This window comes from Cricetulus griseus, chromosome 5 (genome assembly GCF_003668045.3).
Source record: "Cricetulus griseus strain 17A/GY chromosome 5, alternate assembly CriGri-PICRH-1.0, whole genome shotgun sequence".
NCBI classification, from domain to species: Eukaryota; Metazoa; Chordata; class Mammalia; order Rodentia; family Cricetidae; genus Cricetulus; species Cricetulus griseus.
The window spans coordinates 144,783,909-144,810,441 of record NC_048598.1 but is presented as its reverse complement, the minus strand read 5'-3'; the positions used below and the strand labels follow the sequence as shown (position 1 = coordinate 144,810,441).

Here is a 26,533-nt window from a genome sequence, read left to right as displayed (position 1 = left end):
TTGTACCACCATGCCCAACCACACAAAAATATTTTCATACTTTAAAAAATACTTTTCTCATTTACTGAATGTTATTGAGTACTTTATATTTCTCTTATGCACTGCTAATTTACTGTTTTAAATGCTTAACACTTTGATATACTAAATAATGCATTTCAATGATTTTCACCAGTTGAGATTGCTTTGTTTCTTTTTCTCTTCAGGGTATTTCTTTGATAGAACAAAGGTACCTCAGATCAACTCAGTCACATACATTCAAGGCAGAAGAAGAGAAAGAGATCCAGATACCTGTTCCGACACGGCCAGTCACGGTAACATCTCCAGTAAAAACCTTCTTTCCCTGTATTAATGTAACAGTGTGTCTCCTACTGATTGAATGTTTGCAGAGAGTTAAAAACAGTTTCCTCTAACTTACTGTATAAGTGCGTTTAAGCATCTGATCCAAAGCCTCATGGGTATTTTCTGGCTCCCTTGGCTCTCAGAAATGGTTTCAAGTGGTGCCAAACACTCTTTTCAGAGAGAAAGGTTATTAATAGCTCTTCTGAATTAGAGATGCTTAAATATAGAAGGTAGCTTGTGACATAATTAAATTATTAACCTCTAAGAAAGCATCATTTTAATAGACATTTAGCTAGAAGAACTGCTGAGGCACAGTCTGGACAGTGAGTAACAGAAGTGTTTCAAAAGCAAATCTTGCCGCCTGTCCACCACTGGCAAAATGATGATGGTATCTGAAATATGATGGGACATCTTCTCTGATAATGGAAAGTGTCTCCACATAAAGTAAAAGTTAATATTAAGTAAAAGTAAATGAATTAAAAGTGTATCCACATTTACGTAAGAAGACATGATGATCAGCTGCTTTACATGAGAGTTTTGAAAATATAACCCTATATGTATATGTGAGATACACACACACACACACACACACACACACACACACATATATGTATATATATGTATATAAAATATATATATGTATATATATATCACATTTCATTTTAGGATAGCACCCAGAAAACATATAGAATCTTCTGTTTTCATGAAACCCTGGAGCCTGTAAGCAACAAGGGTACCCCAAGTGCTACACTTAAAGATGCTTTTGGTTTGACTGGATCTTTGCTCCCCTTTGTATGCAAATGGCCTGCCTCAGGACTACCTGTGTGGTGATACTATTAGCCACTTATCAATGGTGTGTGGATCAACCAGTTATCAAGCCTTATCACACAGGCAGCTGTGGGCTTAACCTGTATCTAGGGTAACTGCCTCAAGGTAGCACAACAGGTCATTAATCCAGTAGTGTGTAGAGTAAATTGAAAATATGAGTTATTCTCAACACAATGAAATCATCAATAGAATAAGATTGACTTAATCTACTCATTGAACTGCTTTAGAAGAGGTTGATAGAAAGGACTGAGGAAGAGCAGACCTTGTCCTGGAGTAATTCATTTAGTTCATTGGCCAATAAGCAGAAATATGCTACTACTATAAGTATTCTAGTAAAGGCTAGTTATGTGGTAGATGAAAACTGAAGCAATTTAATTTCCATTATTCATCTACTTATTATAAATAGCGATAAAATGCATCTAGTATGCCAAATACTTGAAACATTAAAGAGAAATGTGGCACATTGTCTTTGAAAATTGTGTCTTTGTGTGTGTGTGTGTGTGTGTGTGTGTGTGTGTGTGTGTGTGTGTGTGTGTGTGTGTGTATGTGTAGTATTTTCTTGTATATACAGGGGTGTCTGTGCTGCAGTGTGTGTGGAGAGGTCAGACAGTTTTCAGGCATTGGTTTTTTTACCTTTCTGAGGCCAAGGCAGGCTCTCTGCTTCTGCTGTGCCTCAGACTCCAGCTTGGTTGGCATCTACTGCATCTTGCTTTTCATGTGGATGCTAGGGGAGCATCCACTCTCATGGGTTTGCTCAGGGCATTATGCTTATATGACAAATTGTTCTGCCCGCCAAGCCATTTTACCAGCCCTACAATTTCTTTTTTAAAGAACCTTTTTGAACTAAGGTTTTTTAAGAATCCATTTTTTTAAAGGATCAAATGCTCTTGGACAATTAAAATTGTTTAAAGATATCTATCCAAGGAACTTTTCTTAAAGTGAATTATGCTGCCAAGTGGTGGTGGCACACACCTTTAATCCCAGCACTAGGGAGGCAGAAACAGGGGATGTCTGAGAGTTTGAGGCCAGCCTGATCTACAGAGCAAGTTCCAGGATAGCCAGGGCTATACAGTGTAAAAAAAAACAACAACAAAACCCTGTCTTGAAATTCTAAAATGACACAAGTGAATTATGTCAATTAATTTTATCTATTGGATAAAACCCAAACTGAGGAATTTAAGTGGCTTTTTTTTCATTTAAGAGAATACTTTAGAGCCAATTGCATATTAACATAAATTATAATTTTCAGGGCCTAAGAAATGCTTCATGTGTAAAAGAGCTTAGTGTGCAAACCTGACATCCTGAGTTTAGTCCGCAAAACCCATAGTGGAAGGAGAGAAGCAGCTCTGTAAAGCTGTCGTCTGCCCTACACACACATACCTGTATTCACACACACTCTCATGCACAAATGATAACAAGAAAATTGTATGCACTTACATTTTATGTATATATATATATATATATATATATATATATATATATAGTAATGTGTTCTTTCAAATGAACTATGTTAAATCTAGTGTCACATACATTGGAAAGTAAGTCATATTTTAATAGCTTTTTATCACAGCAATAAATATGTTTCCTGGTTAATGCACAAAAATTGTATAAGTGGTGCTTAAAGATTCATTGCGGTATAGAATTAAGAGTCCAGATGTGTGAACTGAATGCATGTGTGCAGTGAAATCCTTGGGTCCTTCTTGAGCTCATCTTTCACCTTAGATGTTTTATTGTCTATGTGTTAAGCATTTCACCAGTTTACTCACCATTGTTTTTCATCATCTGTGCAAATTTCAACACAGTGGGAAAAGGTGAATAATAACAGTTTAATCTTATTAAAGTCACTTGGCATTGCAGCCCTCCTAGAAGGGTTTCCAATATTGTCAGGGATCTGTGAGCCAAATTTCTGGAACCATCAATCTATATCAAATGAAAGACAAATTGGTAGTGCACACTTTAGAAGGAGGTTGTCTAGATCGGAGAACAGCTTTGCTACTTAATGTATGACCTTGGTTAAATTACCCAACTTGTCAAAGCCTCATTTTCTGTCATCCATAAAGAGTGGGGTTATACACTGCTCCTGTGCCATGGATCTGTGAGGCAGTGGTCATATGAGCACTTAACGATTATGATGCTGCGGCTGAGGCAGTTAGAACGTTGTGTGCTAACAAGCTGTAATGGAGGCAGGCACAGGAGTGGCATGTTAGGAAGGGTTTAGACAACAGACGAGGCTGGACAGATTCCTGAAGCAGGGAGGACTATAGCTCAAGGCCTATCATTACCCTCCTTTGAGCTTTTCTTCCCCTGTTTTCAGTTTTGAGGGATGCTGCTTCCATTTGTTCAGTCTCCCCAACTTGAACTCTGTGAGAAGAAGAAGCTAGGAGCAAAGAAATGCAAAACAAAGGAAGTGTTTGACAATAATGTTTGCTACTTAACATTAAACACATCAATTGATCACATAAAACACATCAATTGATCACAAGTGGAGATCACGAAAACAGAGTGCATAGCATGTAATAACCCAATATATCTACTTTGTCATTTTATGAAATTTCCCTTATCATTGAGGAAAATAGTGTAAGTAACTTGATCAGGTTCAAACATCTATGCGTTGACGGATCCAGGACTTGGGGCAGTACCATCATCTTGGAAGTATTGTTAATTTTTCTTTAACACCACCAGTCAGTCACTGTATAAAAATATGAGCTCAAGACTAATGCTGTATTTTATAAGCTCCTGATCCAGTTATTCCTTCTTGTATAACAAAGACACTTGTGTGGTGCTTGACACTGCACAGCATCTTTGATTATATTAAAGAACAAAATGGTATAATCGTATTGTAAAGCCACTCCATATAACTCAGACTTTTTATTTAAGTCGGATTAGATTTATCATTTGAGGCAGTGAGGTTTTTAACTCCCAGTGGTCCATAATCCCAAATAATCTATTTTTAAAAAATTGACTAATAAAGAAATGTGTCTATGAAGATTTGTTTCCTTAGGATTTGGTGACATAAGGCCAGGGGAAATAATTTTCTGGCTTTCAGGTTTTTCATTAAGTCGATTAGAAGTTTTCTTTTGAAATCTGGAGAAAAAGAATTTGGCAGCTCAGATGAATTTCAGACACACATTTACTGAGCCATCTGTTGCTGGATAGAACACAGTGTAGAGCTGAAGACCCTGGAAAGACCAGTAAGATGAACTTTCTGTACTTGTATTTTTCTTCAGCACAGTATTTCTGAGGAGCCTTCTGAGGCTGTGTCAAGCATCTTCCAGATTGAACAGGAGGATGTTTTCGAATGGGGAACCATAGGAGAAGAGAACTTAAGGTTTAAGTCTCAGGAAATGTTAGAAACTGTGCCACTAGAGGACTCCAGTGAGCCTTTGGAAGGTGATGTTTCCACAACTGCCAAGGAAAAAAGCAAGCAAAAATCTTTAAAAGTAAGTAAAACAAAACACTATTGTCCATGTTAAGAAAACTTAGAATTGTAAGAATTGGGCGTGGTAAATGTGAAGAAGTTTCCAGGCAATGATAAGGGGATGGGATATGTTTGTGTGTGTGTGTGTGTGTGTGTGTGTGTGTGTGTGTGTGTGTGTGTGTGTGTGTGTGTGTATATATGTGTGTGTGTGTGTGTATGTGTGTGTGTGTGTGTGTGTGTGTATGTGTGTGTGTGTGTGTCTTGTGGTGTCAGCCTTAAAAGGGGCATCAGAAGTACAAAATAAGAGCTAGATTTTTTTGAAGACTTTCTTTTTTTCTTTTTCTTTTGTATCTCTTGGAAGGAAGGGCAGATTTTCAAGGTAAGAGGGCATCTGGGAGCCGGGCATTGGTGGTGCACGCTTTTAATACCAGCACTCCGGAGGCAGAGGCAGAGGCAGGCGGATCTCTATGAGTTCGAGGCCAGCCTGGTCTCCAGAGCGAGTGCCAGGATAAGCTCCTAAGCTACACAGAGAAACCCTGTCTCGAAAAAGCAAAAAATAAAAAAACAAACAAACAAAAAAAGAGGGCATCTGGGCTCTTCAGACACTGGCCACAGTCTTCTATGTAGCACCTGATGAGAGTCAGGAAGTATAGTCCCAGGACTAGGCCTAGGTGAGCTTGGTAATGCTTATACATTTGTCCTCTGGGGTTCTTTCCTATGGTGCAAGTGTGTACCAGAACATTATGCTTGTTTGTTTGTATCATCTCCATGTCCATTATCCATGAACTTTAACTCTAAATATAGGCCGAACACTTACTTCATTTGTAGTGTCAGCGGTGCAGGAATAAGGAGCAACATGCTCCAGTAAACCCAGACAGACCGTGAGACAAGGCAACTTTTTGATGTGGCTAATAAATACATCTAGATGAAAGAGTGAGGCAGGACTTTAGCTTCTCAGACACATGCTGGGAGAACTCTGGCAACAAATAGAATCTGTAGGGTCCCTGCCTTACCGGCTGTTCTCCTCCTAGAAGCTCTTTGCAAGAGTATGGCTTGCTAGTGTTCTGAGCTAAGTCATAACCAACAGCAGAAAAAAATTGCATACTTGTGATAGCAACTTGGTGCAGAAATGCCAGATACAACAGTAATAGGACTGGGTAGCTTTTTAGAAGAGCATTTGTAACAGCCTATAAATAATGTGACTCAAGATTGCAAACGGAAGAAAGCTTAAGAGCCACGAGATTCGCTCATTCCAAATTCACAGTTAGGACTGACTCTCTGCCTCCAGAGTTTTGAAAACTCAGAAGAGATAAAATGTGTATCGCAAATGACTAGGAAAGTGACATGTGGCTGCCAGAAGAGGGTTGAGATACAGGCGTTGAGACCCCTGTAGAATTAAGAACAGAAAAAGGCGATTTTTATGTTATTTTGGTGCAAAGGTAGAGGTGGGGGGAGAAAGACAGCCCTGTCGTCACGGGCGAATAATGCAATGACAGCCGACGACAGTTCCCTCCGTTTAGTTTTGAATAAAAAGATGAGGTTTTTAAGTAAACAGACATATGGCAGAGAAGAGGAAGCTCATGAGCGCCTCTTCATTTTGAAGACTGACAAGGAAAGCAATCTTTAGTTTACAAAGAAGAATTTGGCTTAAAAAACCCAAAATCCTGGATTTGAGAGTTCAAGAGTTAATTCCAGTATGAACAGGTTGGCTCAGGTAGATGCTCTCCACCCCCTGTGCTGTTGAGTGGCTGAGTGCTTGCTGCCTATCAGTGCTAAATGACAAAGACACAGAGCCTGCTTTGGAGTGCTTTGGAGAAGACAGCAACTGCAAAAACTCTAGGCTCTAAGGGCAAAGGTCTTGATTTCTACAATCTCTGTGCTGTTCTGGTCTTGTAGGATGCCTGAGAATGATTAAATAGCTTATTAAAAACATGTACCTCAGCCCCTCTAACAGGAAGAGATAATTCTTTGAACATGGGCTCCCTAGGGACAAACACGAAGACCAACCTTATTTCTGCTCTTAGAATTTTATTAGATGGACTATCAGAAAAATGCTAGGTATCTTGCTTACTGTGAGTGTCATGGACAAGCCACAAGGCTCTGGGCCCACATTTTTCATGGCTATGGCTCCTTTGTCCCCATTACTAGAGGTGTGAGCTGGGCCTAATTACCAAGCTATGTCTGTGTTGTTAGGTGAGGATAGTGGCAGTGCCACTTTGCTATTGCAGGGATGCTATACAGCTGCTGTGTAGATAGCACTTAGTATCTGGCACAGAGATGTCTTAGTTAGTACAATCAGTGTTTACTAGTTGCTATGCTCTGAATTTCAGCAGTCCATATAAAAATGCCTCCTACCAGTGCTGCCAGTGAGAATGTTAGAACTACTGGACAGATTTGTATGGAGTCAAGCATCTATATGGTACATGATTAGTGTGCAAAAGCCTCTAGTTGTAGCCAGTTCAGCATATTCCTCCATAATGTGGATGATAGTATGAGAGATTTACTGATTGGATTTAGAGAGATAATATCTAAAATTTAGTTGCTTAGAGCTCAGATTAAATTTAATAGGCATGAAGATTTGTTATGTTTTTGCCTTTGGGTCCACCAAAGTATGGGAGGATTTAGTAGCAAATGTGAACAGCCGTAAGGCTTTTACTTATAATGTTGTTTTGTGATAGGGAAGACAAATATAGTTGCAGTTTACATTAGTTGATGGGTGCCATAGGAGGGTCATCTTTCACTTGCTTGATTTGATTATATCATATGTCAAATATTGTGTTCATAGCTGAGTACCTAACCACATGAGGGCCCTTGACAAATTAGACTGAGGAGGAAATGACAAAGCCACCATTTCAAAACTGTTTCATGTAAGGGATAGTTGTTCATCTGGGGGAAAAGCTGGCCAAGGCAGTGAATATATTCACATATTGAACTGTTTGTCAAATGGAAAGGAGCTAGATTGTACTCTCTCTGATGGTTCCTGAGGTTTGAATTTAGACTGGTAGATGAAAGTTGTTCTACTCAGTAATAAAGAAACAAAACAGAAATGTCAGCAAGTTGAAGTGTTTGGAAGAGAAAATGGCTGACTCTGTAGTATCCAAGTTCACTGTGACTGACCTTGTTCATGCAGATGACCAAGACTGGTAGAGATACTGTAGGCAGAGTTTAGGTGTGACTGGAATGCTCTGCCTTCATGATTCACTAATTCCTTACCTAAGAAATAAGCCTCAATCTTGCAGCTAACTTGTAACAACTTTTTTTACCTGTCTCCTACTTATCCTGCTATACTTCTGCCTTTTCAGGGAGAGTCTTTCTGGTTCCTCTTTCAAGTCTCAAAACAAAACAAAAGCTCAGAGCAATCCAAGGAGAAAACTCGTGTGTGAATTATTACCACCATGTATTCTGAAAGAATTCTAGGAATTCTGAGACAATAATATTTTCAACTCATAATTATTAAGAAGCAACTATTTGTGAGACAGAGTGTATTTGGGTTTACCAAGCAATAGAAATACAAAACAGTACAACTCTAAGAAGTAGAATTTGATAAACATTGCTCAAAATTATACTATAAAGCATTGAAACTCATTTCACCTGTGATTATAACCAGAAGTCCTGCAAAACTTTCAGAAACTAATGGTGGGTCCTATTAAAATACCAAATCAAGGGGATGGAGAGGAAAAAACATCAATCAAGAAGAGTAGGAGGAGAGATGGTAAGGATGCATGCCCATAACTCATACAAATTCCAGGTGGGTACTGGAGCCTGCTTTGAATGTCAGCCTCAGAAGGTGGAGCCTGGATCCCTGTAGCAAGCCGGCTAGCAAGACTAACTGGAATGGTGAGCTGTGAGTTCAACTGTGAGACTGTACTCCCAATGAGGAAGGTAGAGAGTCATGAGGGATGCTCTCATCATCAGTCATGAACCTCTATAGGCACACAAACACACATGAGAACATATATATTCACACACATACCATACATGAAAAAAAAGAAAAGGAGATTGGGGCATAGTTTAGTGGTAGAGTGTTTGTTTAGCATGCATGAGACCCTGGGTTCATCTTGTGTTTTTTCTTTAGTAATTTAAGGTAATAAATTCAAATACTGTAAGTAAATATGATACTAATATTTTTGTATTTTCATTAATATACATACATAAAATTAGGAATGGCTTTAGAAACAGTAACTTACCTTTAGTGTTTGTATTCTGCTATACACGTAGAAATCACGAGTTTAAATATGAGACATAGCATTAAATATGAAAGGTCTAACTCCTCATATTCCAGTTTTCCTTAACAACATGCTTTATGTGTTTTAAAAGGTGAAATCTACAGAATTCTTGCAAATCAGAGGAACAGAAGCTAAACGAATACAAAAAAGTAGACCAATTGTTAAGCCATTGAAATCAAGAAAGTTTGTAAGAAGATATCGTGAGGATAAAAAACGAATGAAAAAGTAACTTCCTTAAATTTATATATTTCTGTTTTCTTCTTAAATACTTATTTTTATTTTATGTGTGTGAGTGCTTGCTTGCATACATGTTATGAGCACCAAATGCATGCCTGGTATCTAGGGAGGCCCAAAGAGGGCATTGGATCTCTTTGAACTAGAATTAAAAATAGTGTGGTCGCTGGGGATCCAATCCTCCCTAGGCAATGCCATTAGCTGCTGAGCTGTCTCCAACCCCTTTACACATCTTCTTACCCAAAGAGTAGGCACTCAGTGGCTTGATACGTGAAAATGAATTTTTAGAAGGAGAAACTAAATGTCTTATCATGTCATGTGGAGATCCAAGTGGGAGCTTCTCAAAGGAAGAGTTGGTGAGGGGTGGCGGGTTTTGTAGTTCAGGTGGGTGTGCTTCCCTCCACCATCTCTGTTTCTGGTTTTGAGGAATGGTTTTTATAACAGTGCTTAGAATAAAGAGACAGCATGGTAGAGACCACTGCTTTAGTCATGGTTTGATTAACTGCTTATTATATTGCTTAATTTTACCTCGATAAAATAAAAACCTAACTCAACATGGGCATAGGCTAGTCAGTTTAATAATTTGGGATTCTCTCTACTGTCCATTCATGTTTCCCTCTCCCCTGGCTGTATCTTTAATGAAGTTTCTTCTATTATTATTGAGAAAAAACTTTTATACAGTATATTTTGATCATATTCCTCCCCGCTCTAATTGGCTCCCAGGTCCTCCCCACCTCTCTACCCACACACTCTCCAAAAAAAAAAAAAAAAAAAAAAATAAAGAGATGAGCAACCCCTCCCCCCCAAAAAAAACCAAGACATTCCAACTCCCCTCCGGAAACAAAACAGAAACAAAAATATACAATGAAAAAACCAGTAAGACAAAAACTGTCCAAACAAAGCAAAATGAGACAAAAGTCTACAAAACTGGGGTTTCTTACCACAAATGAATACAGCTTGAGTTTGATGTGGTGTGAGTGCAGTACCAACTTTGGTTTAGCTGTTGTCACTCATCCTTCTTGAAATTGGTTTTCTCTTCATTTTACCACTGGTTTTTATGGGTTGCTTTATTCTAGATTATCCTTCATTCAGCTCTTTATGGAGATTTAAAGAAAGTTTAATTATTGGCTTTTGCTGTTGCTCAGGAAACTGGGAAGGTCTAGACATGGAAGGCAACCTGTTTTATTTTTCTTTAAGTGCTGGCTTGCACTTTGTAAGTGGACATAACTCACAATTTAGTAGTTGAGAGTAGATTCATGGGTAAAGAATTCCAAATCCGATGAGACAGTGAAATTGGCATTTAAGTGACCCTCTGCATGCCATTGCTTATCTGCATTGCTTTAAGCTCATTTAGTTAGCAAGATTATGTATTAAAACAAATAGTGACAGCAGGCAACAAGTATTTTACCTTCAATAAATAGTTACTGTCAGATTATCAATGAAGCAGAAACTTCTTGATTTTTTTTGTCCCTAAAAATCTTTGCATTTAGTGCATTAAGCAAAGTAGTGTGACCACACACAGAGTCAGGATCTTTTCTTTCTTATGTCTTAGCATTTCAAAGAATGACAAATAGTCCTGCTTAAAGAGAGTGTGCTGTAAAAACACACAGGCTTTCTTGAGAATGCCAAAAATATTTGTAGATCTTATTGATATATATTTGTTATTTTAATTCACAAAAGCTGATTTTAGAAACTTCCATCATAGAGAAACAAGACTGAAATGCAGGGTAAGACATACAGGGCATTTAAAGAATTTGTTTTATAAAAGAGAATCTTGGAAAAATATTGCTCAAAGTTTAATACACTGTTCCTTTGTCTTTAACCAATTTATCTTTTCTCACCAGTGACTAACCCTCAAAGCAAGGGATTGCCCCGGGAACTCAGTTCTCCATTGCAGCTTATTGCTGTTTAGCTCAGTCTAGCAAGGAAGATTCATTTGCTAATCTGTGTTGTTAGACTGATGGGAGCATGAGGAATTCAGATGTTTGCAATACTTTTTATGTTGAAAGAAAAAACCAATAAAACAAAACAACAAACCAAAATCAGTAGTATAATCTCTACTAGCCAGGACCTGTCTGAAGCAGGATGATGGTTTACGTAGGCTTGACATGGGATCTTGCCTTTTTGTTCCTTTCCCTACTCCCCCCATCTCCCTTTCTCTCCATTTTTTACCAGGGGAGAAACCATAGCCCTGCATTCCTGGTCATAGATTTTCACTCTCCTGGTTAGGTTTCTTGTCTCAGACATTTTGCTGTCTTTAGACTTACCTTTTCTTCTCCTTCACAGTATTCACACATGTCATACCCTGTCCTTGTTGGATCTATGCTTTGTGTGTGATTGAATAATTGCCTAGCAATAGGCTAAATGCTATTTATTGCAATCCAGTAACAAAAAATAAAACGAATAATTCTACAGCCCGAGAATATTCATTTTAGTTTTTTTAAAATAGTTATCATAAATGTAAAAGCTAGGAAATTTTTATATTATTCCTTTAACTAAAGGTTTTTTTTTTTTAAAAAAAAAGAAGTTGATAATATAACTTGCAAGCTCAAGAACTAAGACTCTGATCCTGCCCCCAACAACGCCATAGTATATTCTTTATATTGTGCTGCTAGTTGAAGTTTTCTAGACACATGAGCAGCACACAGAGCAGCACTGATCACCTGGAAAGGGACAAACAAACAAACAAACAGGACTAATACAGTGCATGGAAAGAGACACTTATAAAATACAGACACTCTCCCTCTAATCAAGGGGGATAGCAGAGTAAAGAAGAAAATGAATGAAAGAAAAAGAAAAAAAAACAGTCTTTGCAGAGGCACCTGTCATCAGGTATTGTCTGAAGGATGTTTAGACATGAGCAGAAGGGTAGACAACACTCTGTCTTTGTATGTTGTCCTTCAAGCTGATAACACTTGACATCTGCTATGTGAGAGACTGTTGTAAATGCATTTGCTCTTCTTAAGTCAAGACCTAGGTACACATACGAATTTTAAAAGTACTTAAATACAGTCAGCACAACCCAAGAGCTACACTCTTAACTTGGGTGCTGAAAGTCAGGCAGGAGGCTAAGATGTCTTTAAACTTAGAGAGATGCCAGACAGGTGCAAGTAAGCAACAGAGAACCACTGTGCTGAGTAAAGGCAGCAAAGATGAATCTGCAGATGGCAAAAGAGAGAGCATAGTGCCCAGATTACCTGATCAAGCCTTGTCTTTGAGAAACACCATGCCTGAAGCAAGCTGATAATGAGTAGAGAAGGGACGGACGGGGCCTCTGCTTTGCCTTGAATTTGCAAGTGAAGGAGAGAGATGTCAGGTATTTCGTACCTTGAGTATGAGGAATCTAGGTTATTGTGACAACAGGGATGACATTTGGAGCATTCAGCAGAAGGGAAAAAAATCCCACTGGAGAGGATTTTTGCCTGTGTTCAAAGGGAAGTTGGAACCTAGAAGGCACACCCAACTGGGAAGCCAAAGACTTCAAATTAAGACAAATTGAGAGAAAGATGGAAATCTGAGGCTAGAGGATGCTCTGAAAAATCTCACAGAGAATGAACAGTTTCAAGAAGTGTTAGCACTGTCAGATGTGGCTTGAAGGTCATTTAGAGTGTTCTTGAAGGTCATGTAGAGCGTGGCTTGAAGGTCTTGGAGAGCTTGGCCTATATGTGCCAAGCTCCTCTGATCCAGTGCAGGGGAGAACTGGGTTGGAGTAGCATCAGATGAAGGGCACTTCTCAGGAGTTTTCAGTCTTAATTAATTGGAAAGACATTGGGTTTACAGAGAGCAATAATGTACTTGGATCCCAGGAACTGCTGATCTTGGGACCTAGCCAAACTAGGCCTGCTCCAAAGAAAGGGTGATCTCTCTGTACAGATTTATGAGGGTTAGAATGTGGAAAGCACCTGGAACACAGCTTTGTGCTTAAGGGGTTAATTAGATGGCAGGTGGCATGCAGCATCAAGAAAGCAGGTCATCATGACTCCTTTTATCCTTTGGAAAGGCAAGGGAGAGGCACATTTTGGCAGTGGGAAGGGACATGACACCTGAAGACACAGTGTTCTACTGATGAAATTCTGTTGTGTGGGTATTGTCCAATCTTTTCTTTAACAGAGGGAGGAACCCTAAACAGAGTTACAGAATTCAAGTGAGGAGAGACCACTGGAGGAATGAGTTTGCCTTAGACCTATTCATTGTCTGATGTGTATAAGACATGTTCATTTCTATGAATTTTAAAGTCTGGAAATTTCCCAATGCTGCAATATTAAATTTGTTACAAACCATTATTATAGTTTTGTGTCTGATCCCTATACTTGACTGTTTGTTTTAGAGCCTGAACTGAATTGCCAATATCAATGTATTTTTTATCTAACATCTATAATATGATGAAAGAAGCTCACTTTCTTTCCTGTTATAGAATCCCACAGGGCTATCCCTTGCCTCATCTTCATCACCTGTGCACCAGAGTCCCAACTTTGGAGTTGCCCATGAATCTGCGCCTGGCTTCTCGAGTGTGTCACACTTCCGACAGGACAGGTCACAAACCTATGCTTGGACTATTGGGGTCATCTTTCTTAAGTGACTGCTCTATAGATGAACAGAGAGATAGGTAAGAGTTTCCTAGTGTTTTGTTTTAAACTGTCAAAATATTCTGAGAGAGGGAGAGAATGTGAGAGAGAAAGCTTCTACTGATGGAAGAGCCCTTACGATGTAGCCTTGAAGGTACTACCTGTACCATGGTTTCATTGAAATTAAGTTTTCAACATATGAACACTGAGAGTCACATTCACACATAGTAGTAACTTATAAGGAAATTTGATTGATTAACCTAGTTCTACAAGTATCTATCTATCTATCTATCTATCTATCTATCTATCTATCATCTTTCTTCTTTCATTTTTTTTTTTTACTTTTTTTATTACTTCATGACAACCCTGAGATACAAATGTGGAAACTGAGGAACATGAGAGTTAAGTACTTTATCTCATTTTATGCAACTAAAAGAATCACAGTTTGGGGATGAGAACTCAAGTATGTGTTTGAATTAGAGTCTACTGTCAAACCTTGGTCCTGGATAGTATATAGAAGCCATATTTTTGGAGATCATCCAGGGCTCTATGTGTTTCCCTATGTGTATGTCTCTATGTAGAATCTACATATTGTTCTGTAGCTAGTATATGATCCGCAACATTCTCAAAAGAGGGAGGAAGGGGAAGAGAGCTAATATTTGCTTAGTAGCAGAAGTATTCCAAGCTCAGTGTTACTTGCTTTTGCATATGTTTTCTATTTGAATTTTTAACTGTTGGGGAGAAGTTATAATTTCTATTTTATTCATGAAGAAATTTAGGCTTCATGATATCAAGTTACTTTCCCAACTTATCTCTGAGTTGTGAATGGAAACCAGGAATGTCTAACTCAGTTTTACCCTCAATCATATTTTCCATCTTTTTCTCCTTGTAAAATATATATTTAAGACATTTTTGTCCCAATCACCCACTCTCCAATTAAATTTTAATACTCCAGATCTCAGATATACTGGTATCTACTTTAGTATTGTGTGTTTTCCTATGGTTGTGAATATGAAGAAAAATCTTTTATCATTTTACCCACCTCATACCCAAAGTGTGAGTTTTCACCTCCATGGAGTCAGTGTTTCCTGACCACCATTAACACATACTCTAGTCTCTACCTTTTAGAATATTGGGTAGAACTCAGAAAAAGTCCATTACCTGCATAATAATAAAATACTTAATTAAATTGGACCCTTTCAGAATTAAAGTTTAATCTAGACATAGATTAGGAATAAGGTTTTAAAAGATAACTTCTGATTATACTCACACATTAATGAGGCTTACTTACTCTTTTAATAGTATACTTACTCTTTTAATAGTATTAACTCTGGTTGACTTTCAGTATAAATTGGAGCACTGTATATATTCTTTTACAGTTTAAAGAAGTCCATCCCAGCACTTGGGAGGCTGAGGCAGTTGGATCTCTGTGAGTTCGGGGACAACCTGTCTGCAAAATGAGTTCCAGGACAAATCTGTTACACAGAGAAACCCTGTCTCAGAAAAAACCAATGGATAGATAGATAGATAGATAGACTATCCTAGGAGGTACTTTCAACAGGGTTTCTCTGTGTAACAGATTTGGCTTTCCTGAAACTTGCTTTGTAGACCAGTGGCCTTCAACTCACAGAGATCTACCCGCCTCTGCTGGGATAGGTGTTCACCACCACACCCAGTCCATTTTAATTCGACTCTTTGAAAGAAGGAATTCAAACCATTATACTAAATTAAGTATAATTAAAATACTTAATGTATTTTTAGTACACACATTCCAATCACTGAATTCTTGTAAAGTGTCTTAGTATTATCAAGTCAGTGGTAACTTTTTGAAAATTGATGTATGGATGTCTTAGTTAGGGTTTCTATTGTTGTGAAGAGATACCATGACCACGGCAGTTCTTATAAAGGAAAACGTTTAATTTGGGTGGCCTACAGTTTCAGAGGTTTAGTCTATTATTGTCATGGCAGGAAATATGGTGGCATACAGGCAGACATGGTGCTGGAAAGGTAGCTGAGAGTTCTCCAACTTTATCCACAGGCAGCAGAAGCAACTGTGTACCACACTGAGCATACCTTGAGATTAGGAGATTTCAAAGCCCATAGTGACATACTTCCTTCAACAAGCCATACCTACTTCAACAAGGCTACACCTTCTAAAAGTGCCACTCCATATGGGCTAAGTATTTCACACACATGAGTCTATAGAGGGCATTCCTATTCGAAGCACCACATTGGGGTTTGGAAATCTGAAAGCTGTTTTAGCGTCTCTGGTAAAAAAAAAACAACATCCTAAAGTTGGGAGTGCAATATAAAGAGTGTGTGTAATCTAGTAGTCATGAGAGTCTACTTCTTTCTTTTTCTTTGGTACTGAAGATTGAACCCAGGCCTGATGCACACAGACATGTTCTCTGCCGCTGAACTAGATATCCAATCCCCCCCGCCAAAAAAAAAACCTCTCTAGTTTTGAGGCATTTCCATTAACATTCAAGGGGCCAAACCTTGTTTTGATTCTAATGGCTTCTATTATTCAGGAGACTGTTTAAAAAATTCTGCTTTCTTTCCAGCATTTTGAAGTAGATCTCACTTTCTTTTTCCAAGAGAGTAAGTAAGTGCTCTATTTGATGAAGATAATTCTTGGCAATTTGTTTTTAAGTGCCAAATAAGAAGTTAATTTAAGTACTGAATATTTATTTCTCCAGCATCCATCTTTTGAGGATTACCTTGCTCAGCATAGCTTAACCTTTTCAAAAATATATCTGTCTGCTGAGCCTACAGGTTCAGAGACATGTATAATTGTTCCTGCCCTAAGAAGAGTTCTGAAGAAAGGTAACTGTAAAAACAAAGTACCTCTGACTGTGGATCTGTAATAAGAATAGTTAAGGCTATTAATACTTTCGGCTATGAAGCCTTAGTGTTTTGCTAGTTCTACACATAGTAATTGTTATTTGTGGTAAATCCAAGACTATTTTAGTAGAATGGTAAGGATATACACTAAAGTTTACTTATTTTTCTTTTATTTATTCTTCTCTCATACATTACAACTTGAGTGCAGCCTCCCCTCTCTCTACTCCTCGAAGCTCCCTGCCTCAGCCCCTCCTCCTCTACTCCTCCCAGCCCCAACCCACGTTACCTCGTCCCCACATCTACTCCTCCTCCATCTCCCTCCAGAAAAGAGCAAGCCTTCCAGTGATATCAATGGAACACAGCATAATAAGATGCAATAAAAATCGACACAACCAAACCAGTAGGAGGAAAATGGTCTGAAGAACATGCAAGAGTTAGAGACAGTCTCAACTCCCACTGTTAAAAGTCCCACAAAATCCCCAAGCTAAATAACTACAGCATGTATGCAAAGGACCTAGTGCAGTTCCTATTAGGCTCCGTGATTGCCACTTCAGTCTCTGTGACCTCCTGTGAGCCTTTCTTAATTGATTCTATGGGCCATGTTCCTGTGTCTTTGATCCCTGTGGCTCCTACAATTCTTCCTTCCCCTCTTCTGAGGTGTTCCCTGGAGCTCCACCTAATGTTTGGGTGTGAGTCTCTGCATCTTTTTCCCATCAACTGCCAGAAGAAGCCTGTCTGATGGCAATTGGGCTAGGCACTGATCTATAGGTATAGCAGACTATCGTTAGGAATCACTTCATTGATTTTTTCTTTTCTTTTTCTCTTTTTTCCTCCCTCCCTCCCTTCCTCCCTCCCTTCCTCCTTCCCTCCCTCCCTCCCTCCCTCTCTCCCTCCCTCCCTCCTTCAGTACAGTTTGGCTCTATCCTACGTCTCTGAGCCATCCAGCTTCTGGTTGCTGCCCATATAGGGAGTGTTGGGCATGGGCTCCCTTTTGTGGTTTGAGTCTCAAGTTAGACCCATTGGTTAGCTACTCCCACAATCTCTGAGACACCATTATCCCAGCACATCTTGCAGGCAAGACAGGTGGGGGTTGAAGGGTTTGTAGCTAGGATGGTGTCCCAGTTCCACCACTGAGAGCCTCACCTGGTTAACAAAAGATGGGCAGTTCAGGTTCCAAATCCTCTGTTACTGGGAGTCCTCAATAGGGTCACCCTTCTAGGTTCTAGGAAGTTTCCACTCTACTAGGTTTTCATATGGCCCTCTAAATACTCATATTCCAGTTGTCTCTCCCTGTACTCTCCCCTTTATTCCCTCCTTCCCCAACCTGCTCCCTCTTGTTCTCATCCACACCCACACCCTCTCCATCCACAAAATGTATTCTATTTCTTCTTCCCCTGGAGATCCACACATCCATCCCTAAAGCCCTCCTTGTTACTTACAAATGAGTACACATCGTGTTTGTCTTTCTGGGTCTAGGTTGCCTTTCTCAGGATGATTTTTTTTCTAGTTCCATTAGCGTGCAGATTTTATGATGTCATTTTTTCTAACAGCTGAGTTATAATCCATTGTGTAATAATCCACATTTTCCAGTCTTTAGTTGAGGGACATCTAAGTTGTTTCCTGCGTCTGGCTATTGTGAATAAAGCCACAATGAACGTAGTTGAGCAAGTGTCCTTGTGGTAGGGTGAAACATCTTTTGGGTATAGGCTCAAGAATGGTTTAGCTGGATCTTGAGATAGGTTGATTCCCAAATTTCTGAGGAACCACCATATTGATTTCCATAGTGACTGTACATGTTTGTGCTCCCACCAGCAATGGAGGAGTGTTCCCCTTGCTCCACATCCTTTCCAGCATGAGCTGTCACTTGTCTTATTGATCATAGCCATTCTGACAGGTGTAAGTCATTTTCCTGATGGGTAAGGATGCTGAACATTTCTTAAAGTGTTTCTTAGCCATTTGAGATTTCTCTATTAAGAATTTGCTGTTTAAATCTGTAACTCATTTTTTAATTGGATTATTTGGTTTGTTGATGTCTAGTTTCTTGAGTTCTTTATATATTTTGCTTACTAGCCTCTATTAGATGTGGAGTTGGTGCAAATATTTTCTCATTTGGTAGGTTGTCATTTTGTCCTATTCATGGTATCCTTTGATTTACAGCAGATTTTTAGTTTCATAAAGGTCTCATTTATTAATTGTCAATCTCAATGCATGAGTTATTAATGTTCTGTTTAGGAAGTTGTCTCTTGTGCTGATGCATTCAAGGCTATTCCTCATTTTTTCTTCTGTCAAGTTCAGTGTATCTGGTTTAATGTTGAGTTGAGGTCTTTGATCCACTTGGACTTGATTTTTTTGTGCAGGGTGATACATATGGATTTATTTGCATTGTTATATATGCAAGCCATCAGGTTAGACCAGCACCTTTTTTTGAAGATGTTATCTTTTTTCCATTGATTATTTCTGAATTCTCTATAAAAAAATCAGGTGTCCATAGGTGTGTGAATTTAGTTATGTCTGGATTTTCAATTCAATTTCATTGATCAACTTGTCTGTTTTTTTGCTGGGCAGTGGTGGTGCACACTTTTAATCCCGGCACCCGGGAAGCAGAGGCAGGTGGATCTCTGTGAGTTGGAGACCAGCCTGGTCTACAGAGTGAGTGCCAGGACAGGCTCCAAAGCTACACAGAGAAGCCCTGTCTTGAAAAACAAAACAAAACAAACAAAAAACCCCCACAAAAACAAACATGTCTATTTTCATGTCAATACCATGTAGTTTTTTTTTTATTACTATATGTCTGTAGTACAGCATGAAATACTTCTTTTATTGTTCAGGATTGTTTTTAGTTATCCTGGTTTTTTTCCATATGAAATTTAGTATTGTCCTTTCAATGTCTGTAAAGAATTGTGCTGGAGGTGGCAGCAGCAGTGGCGCATGGCTTTAATCTCAGCACTTGGGAGGCAGAGGTAACAGATCTCTGTCAGTTTGATGCCCGCCTGGTCTAATATCATGTGTTTATTTTTTCTTTCTTTCAGTTTATTTATTTATTTATTTTACTTATTATTATTATTATTATTATTATTATTATTATTAATTCAAGTTAGGGAACAGGCTTGTTTCACATGTAATTCCCCTCTCCTTCTCCCTCCCCTCACCCCCTTTCCTTCTCCCCTACCTCCAACCTACCCCACCCCATCCACCCACCACTCCCCAGGCAGGGTAGGGCCCCCAACAGGGGCTCCACAAAGTCCACCAAATCTTCCTGTGCTGGGCCTAGGCCCCTCCCCATGTGTCCAGAGACAGAGCGCATCCCTTCAAGTGGGATGGGCTCTCAAAGTCCCCCACACACACCAGGGCAAAATGCCAGTCAACCTCCGGAGGCTCCCTGGAGTGCAGGGGCCACCCCATTGGCATCCATGATGAGGGGGCTGGATCAGTCCCATACTGGCCTCCCAAAGAGTGTCTGGAGTCAATATGCTTTCCCCTTTTCAGGCCAACTGTTTCTGTGGGTTTCTCCAACCTGGTACAGACCCCTTCGTTCTTCATTCCTCCCTCTCTTCAACTAGGTTCCAGATTTCAGCTCAGTGTATTTCTGTGGATGTCTGTCTCTGCTTCCATCAGCCACTGGATAGGATAGCATAGAGAGTAGTCATCAATCTCATTCTAGGGGAAGGGCTTCTAGGCCATCCTCTCCTCCATTGCCCGGACTGTCAGATCGTGTCATCCTTGTAGGTCTCTGGAGATCTCCCTAGTTCCAGATCTCTTCTCGGACCTATAGTGGCTCCCTCTGATATGGTATCAGTCATCCTGCTCTCTCTCCTCTATTCTTCCCCCAACTCAATATCTCTGCTCCTCCATTTCTTCTCCTCTACTCTTCTTCTTGTGCTCTTATTGTGGCAGCACCCTCTCCCCTACCCTCATGCTCTCAATTAGCTCGGGAGTTCATGCCACTTCCATTCCTGGGGACCATTTATCCCTTAGAGTCCTTCATGTTTCCTAGTTTCTTTGGTGAAGAGCATTATAGACTGGTAATCCTTTGCTCTATGTCTAAAACTCATATATCAGTGAGTACATACCATGTTTGTCTTTTTGTGACTGGGTTACCTCACTCAGGATGGTTTCCTCTAGTTCCATCCATTTGCCTGCGAATTTCAAGATTCCATTGCTTTTTTTTTTCTGCTGAGTTACTACTACATACCCCATTGTATGGATGTGCCACATTTTCTCAATCCATTCTTCAGTAGAGGGGCATCTAGGTTGCTTCCAGGTTCTGGCTATTACAAACAATGCTGATATGAACATGGTTGAACATATGTCCTTGTATGTACATGCCCTATTTGGGTATATACCCAAGAGAGGAATGGCTGGATCTTGAGGTAGACTGATTCCCATTTTTCTGAGCAACCACCATACTGATTTCCAGAGTGGTCTTACAAGTTCGCACTCCCACCAGCAATGGAGGAGTGTTCCTTTTTCTCCACTTCCTCCCCAGCATAGATTGTCATTGGTATTTTTTATTTTAGCCATTCTGACAGGCGTGAGGTGGTATCTCAGAGTTGTTTTGAGTTGCATTTCTCTGATGGCCAAGGGTTTTGAGCACTTTCTTACGTGTCTTTCAGCCATTTCAGATTCCTCTGTTGAAAAATCTCTGTTTAGTTCTGCACTCCACTTTTTAATTTCGTTGTATGGTGTTTTGGTGGCTAGCTTCTTGAGCTCCTTGTATATTTTGGAAATCAGTCCTCTGTCAGATGTGGGGCTGGTGAAGATCTTTTCCCATTCTGTGGGTGGTCGTTTTGTCCTACTGACTGTTTCCTTTGCCTTACAGAAGCTTCTCAGTTTCAGGAGGTCCCATTTATTGATTGCAGACCTCAGTGTCTGTGCTTCTGGCGTGATGTTCAGGAATCGTTCTCCTGTGCCAATTTGTTCAAGGGTTATTCCCACTTTCTCTTCTAGAAGATTCAGTGTGGCTGGATTTATGGAGAGATCTTTGATCCATTTGCACTTAAGTTTCGTGCGTGGTGACAGGTATGGATCAATCTGCAATCTTCTGCATGTCCGAAACCAATTGTGCCAGCACTATTTGTTGAAGAGGCTATCTTTTTTCCATTGTATAGATTTAGCACCTTTTCAAAAATAAGGTGTTCGTAGGTGCGTGGGTTAATATCTGGGTCTTCAATTCGATTCCATTGGTCTATCTGTCTATTCTTGTGCCAATACCAAGCTGTTTTCAGAACTATGGCTCTATAGTAGAGCTTGAAGTCAGGGATGGTGATGCCTCCAGAAGATCTTTTATTGTAAAGAGTTGTTTTGGCTATCCTGGGTTTTTTATTTTTCCATATAAAGTTGAGTATTGTTCTTTCAATGTCTGTGAAAAACTGTGTTGGGATTTTGATGGGGATTGCGTTGAATCTGTAGATTGCTTTTGGAAGGATTGCCATTTTTACTATGTTAATTCTGCCTATCCAAGAGCATGGGAGATCTTTCCACTTTCTGGTATCTTCTTTAATTTCTTTCTTTAAAGTCTCAAAGTTCTTATTGTACAGGTCTTTCACTTTTTTGGTTAGTGTTACCCCCAGATATTTTATGTTGCTTGTGGATATTGTGAAAGGTGATGTTTCCATGATTTCTTTCTCATTGAGTTTATCATCTGTATACAGTAGGGCTACAGTTTTTTTTGAGTTAATTTTGTATCCTGCTACCTTGCTGAAGGTGTTTATCTGCTGTAGGAGTTTCATGGTAGAGTTTTTCGGGTCACTTATGTAGACTATCATGTCATCTGCAAATAGTGAAAGTTTGACTTCATCCTTTCCAGTTTGTATCCCTTTGATCCCCTGTTCTTGTCTTATTGCTCTAGCTAGAACTTCAAGTACAATATTGAAGAGGTATGGAGAGAGTGGACAGCCTTGTCTTGTTCCTGATTTTAGAGGAAACTCTTCGAGTTTCTCTCCATTTAGTTTGATGTTGGCTATTGGTTTGGTGTATATTGCGTTTATCATGTTTAGATATGTTCCTGTTATTCCTGTTCTCTCCAAGATCTTTATCATGAAGGGATGTTGGATTTTGTCAAAGGCTTTTTCAGTGTCTAGTGAGATGATCATGTGGTTTTTCTTTTTTCAGTTTGTTTATATGGTGGATTACATTGATGGTTTTTTGTATGTTGAACCATCCTTGCATCCCTGGGATGAAGCCTACTTGATCGTGGTGGATGATTTTTCTGATATGTTCTTGGATTCGATTTGCCAATATTTTATTGAGTATTTTAGCATCGATGTTCATGAGGGATATCGGTCTGTAGTTCTCTTTCTTAGTCTTATCTTTGTGTGGCTTGGGTATCAAAGTGATTGAAGCCTCGTAGAAAGAGTTTGGCAATATCCATCTGCTTCTATTGTGCAGAACAGTTTGAGGAGTACTGGTATCAGCTCTTGTTTGAATTTCTGGTAGAATTCTGCAGTGAAGCCATCTGGCCCTGGGCTTTTTTTGGTTGGGAGGCTTTTGATGACTGCTTCTATTTCATTAGGGGTTATGGGTCGATTTAAACTGTTTATCTGATCTTGGTTTAATTTTGGTAAGTGATATTTATCCAGGAAACTGTCCATTTCCATTAGATTTTCGAATTTTGTGGAGTACAGGTTTTCAAAGTATGACTTAAAGATTCTCTGGATTTTCAGTGTCCGTTGTTATATCCCCTTTTTCGTTTCTGATTTTGTTAATTAGCATGCTCTCTCTCTCTGCCTTTTGGTTAGTTTGGCTAGAGGTTTGTCTATCTTGTTGATCTTCTCAAAGAACCAACTCTTTGTTTCATTGATTCTTTGAAATGTTTTCCTAGTTTCTACTTTATTGATTTCAGCTCTCAGGTTGATTATTTCCTGGCATCTACTCCTCCTTGGTGAGTTTGCTTCTTTTTGCTCTAGTGCTTTCAGTTGTTCTGTCAGTTCTCTAATGTGACTTTTTTCTAGTTTCTTCACGTGGGCACTTAGTGCTATGAACTTCCCTCTTAGCACTGCCTTCAGAGTGTCCCATAAGTTTGGGTATGTTGTATCTGCATTCTCATTAGATTCTAGGAAGTCTTTAATTTGTTTTTTTTTTTTATTTCTTCCTCAACCCAGGAATGGTGCAATTGGGTGTTATTCATTTTCCAAAAGTTTGCAGGTTTTCTGCCATTTGTATTGTTGCTGAATTCTAGCTTTAATGCATGGTGGTCTGATAAGATACAGGGGGTTATTTCAATTCTTTTGTAACTATGGAGGTTTGCTTTGTTGCCTACTATGTGGTCAATTTTAGAGAAGGTGCCATGTGGTGCTGAGAAGAAGGTATATTCTTTTGAGTTTGGATGGAATGCTCTATAGATATCCATTAACCCCAGTTGGGTCATAACTTCTTTCAGATCCTTTGTTTCTTTGTTAAGTTTCTGTCTGGTGGTCCTGTCTAGTGGCGTAAGGGGGGTGTTGAAGTCTCCTACTATAAGTGTGTGTGGTTTTATGTGTGGTTTGAGCTTTAGTAATGTTTCTTTCACAAATGTGGGTGCCTTCATTTGGAGCATAGATGTTCAGGATTGAGATTTCATCTTGATGGACTTTTCCTGTGATGAGTATGAAATGCCCTTCTTCATCTCTTTTGATTGATTTTAGTTTAAAGTCCAATTTGTTAGATATTAGGATTGCTACACCAGCTTGTTTCTTGAGGCCATTTGATTGGAAAATCTTTTCCCATCCTTTTACTCTGAGGTATCGCCTGTCTTTGAAGTTGAGGTGTGTTTCTTGTAAACAGCAGAAGGATGGATTCTGTCTTCATATCCATTCTGTTAGCCTATATCTTTTTATGGGTAAGTTAAGACCATTGACATTTAGGGATATTAATGTCCATTGTTCATTGGTTCTTGTTTGTTTTGGATTTATTGTTGGTGGTGTCATTGTGTGTGGATTTTGCCCTCCTGCTTCTTTTTGTGTTTGGCAAAATTAGATTATCTATTGCCTGTGTTTTTGTGCATGTAGTTATGTTCCTTGGGTTGGAGTTTTCCTTCCAGAACCTTCTGTAGTGCTAGATTCGTGGATATGTATTGTTTAAATCTGTTTTTGTCATGGAATATCTTGTTTTCTCCATCTGTAATGATTGAAAGTTTTGCTGGGTGCAGTAGTCTGGGTTGACATCCATGCTCCCTTAGTGCTTGTAGGGTATCTATCCAAGACCTTCTGGCTTTCAGAGTTTCCATTGAGAAGTCGGGTGTGATTCTAATTGGTTTGCCTTTATATGTTATTTGGCCTTTTTCCTTTGCAGCTCTTAATATTTTCTTTTTATTCTGTAGATTTGGAGTTTTGATTATTATGTGTCGGGGGGACTTCTTTTTGTGGTCCAGTCTGTTTGGCGTCCTGTAAGCTTCTTGTACTTTCATAGGCATATCTTTCTGTAGGTTGGGGAAGTTTTCTTCTATGATTTTGTTGAATATGTTTTCTGTACCTTTGAGCAGTGTTTCTTCACCTTCTTCTACACCTATTATTCTTAGGTTTGGTCTTTTCATGGTGTCCCATATTTCCTGGATATTTTGTGTTAGGGATTTGTTGGACTTGAGGTTTTCTTTGGTTGATGAATGTATATCCTCTAGCGAGTCTTCAATAGCTGAGATTCTCTCTTCTGTCTCTTGGATTCTATTAGTTATACTCACGTCTTTAGTTCCTGATCATTTATCCAGTCTTTCCATTTCCAGCATTGCCTCATTCTGTGTTTTCTTTATTGTGTCTAATTCAGCTTTCATGTTTTGAACTGTTTCAAGAGCTTCCTTCACTTGTTTGGTTGTTTTATCTTGGGTTTCTTTAGATTCTTTAAGAGATTTGTTTATTTCTTGAAATTTTTGGTTTGTCTTTTCCTCCATTTCGTGTAATTTTTTGCTTGCTTTTTCTTCTATTTCTTTAATGGATTTTCTTGTTTCCTCTTTGAAGGTCTCTATCATCTTGCTGAGATAATTTTTGAGGTACATCTCTTCTTCATGCACTATGTTGGGGGCTTTTCAGGTCTTGCTGGAGTGGAGTCCCAAGATTCTGGTGGTGTCATATTGGTCTTTCTGTTGTTGAGCAAGTTCTTATTCTGTCTTCTTCCCATATCCTTTTCCAGTGAGTGCAGGTAGTGTCTATCTATCTCCTCTTGTTACGCAGTAGTGTGTGTGGGCCAGGAATTCAATGTCCGAAGCTCTGGATGGTCTTGCCTATCCTCGTAGTCTCCTCACTCTGAAGGAGTTCGGCCTCCATAGGAATCGGGTGTGTGTGGGCGGGACAGGAAGTAAGAGTGGGGTGTTTCAAGGCTCTGGGGGTTCCTCACTGCCTGGGCAGGTCTACCCCAAGCAGGAGCAGGCCTGGGGAGATCGGGGTGGATGGGGCTTTGATAGGGAGTTGGGTAAGAGCGGTGGATCACTCACCTCCTGGTGGATCTGTCTCCGGGAACGGAAGGAAGAGTGGCCTGTACCCAGATTCAGGGAGCTCCTCCCTGCCTGGGCATGTCTATTTCAAGCAGGGACAAGCCTGGGGGGATCTGGGTGAATGGCAGTTTGGACAGGAGTTGGGTAAAAGCAGGAGGTCACTCACCTAGTCTCTGATTGGTCGCCAGAAAGGGAAGGAAGACTGGCTGTAACTGGATTCAGGGAGCTCCTCCCTTTTCTTTCAGTTTTTAAAAATATGGTAGATTACATTGATTGATTTTTTTTATGTTGAACCATACCTGTGTCTCTGGGATGGAACTTACTTGATCATGGTGGATAATCTTTTTGATGTGTTCTTGTTTTGTGTTTTCCAGTATTTTCTTGGGTATTTTTGCATCAATGTTCACAAGGGAAATTGGCCTGAGATTCTCTTTCTTCTTTGGGTCTTTGTATGCTTTGGGTATCAGTACGACTGTGGCCTCATAAAATGAATTTAGCAGTGCTCTTTCTGTTTCTGTTTTGTGGAATAATTTAGGAGTATTGGCATTAACTCTTCTTCGAATTCTATACTAAAACTGTCTGAAAAGAAAACTGTCTGGTGCTGGACATTTTGGTTGGGAGAGTTTTAATGACTGCCTCCATTTCCTTTGGGGTTATAGATTTATTTAAATTGTTTATC

The 26,533-nt window shown here is 39.4% G+C and overlaps 1 protein-coding gene across 1 annotated transcript in view; it reads left to right on the top strand.

Moving 5' to 3' along the window:
- Positions 1–26,533, top strand: part of Ttc6 (tetratricopeptide repeat domain 6) — a 155,862-nt gene that overhangs the window by 45,921 nt on the left and 83,408 nt on the right. Inside the window, exons 2-5 of the mRNA XM_027419632.2 lie at positions 204–311; positions 4,395–4,607; positions 8,903–9,036; positions 13,460–13,651. Coding sequence (XP_027275433.1) covers positions 204–311; positions 4,395–4,607; positions 8,903–9,036; positions 13,460–13,651 — 647 coding nt within the window. The remainder of the gene's footprint in view (positions 1–203; positions 312–4,394; positions 4,608–8,902; positions 9,037–13,459; positions 13,652–26,533) is intronic.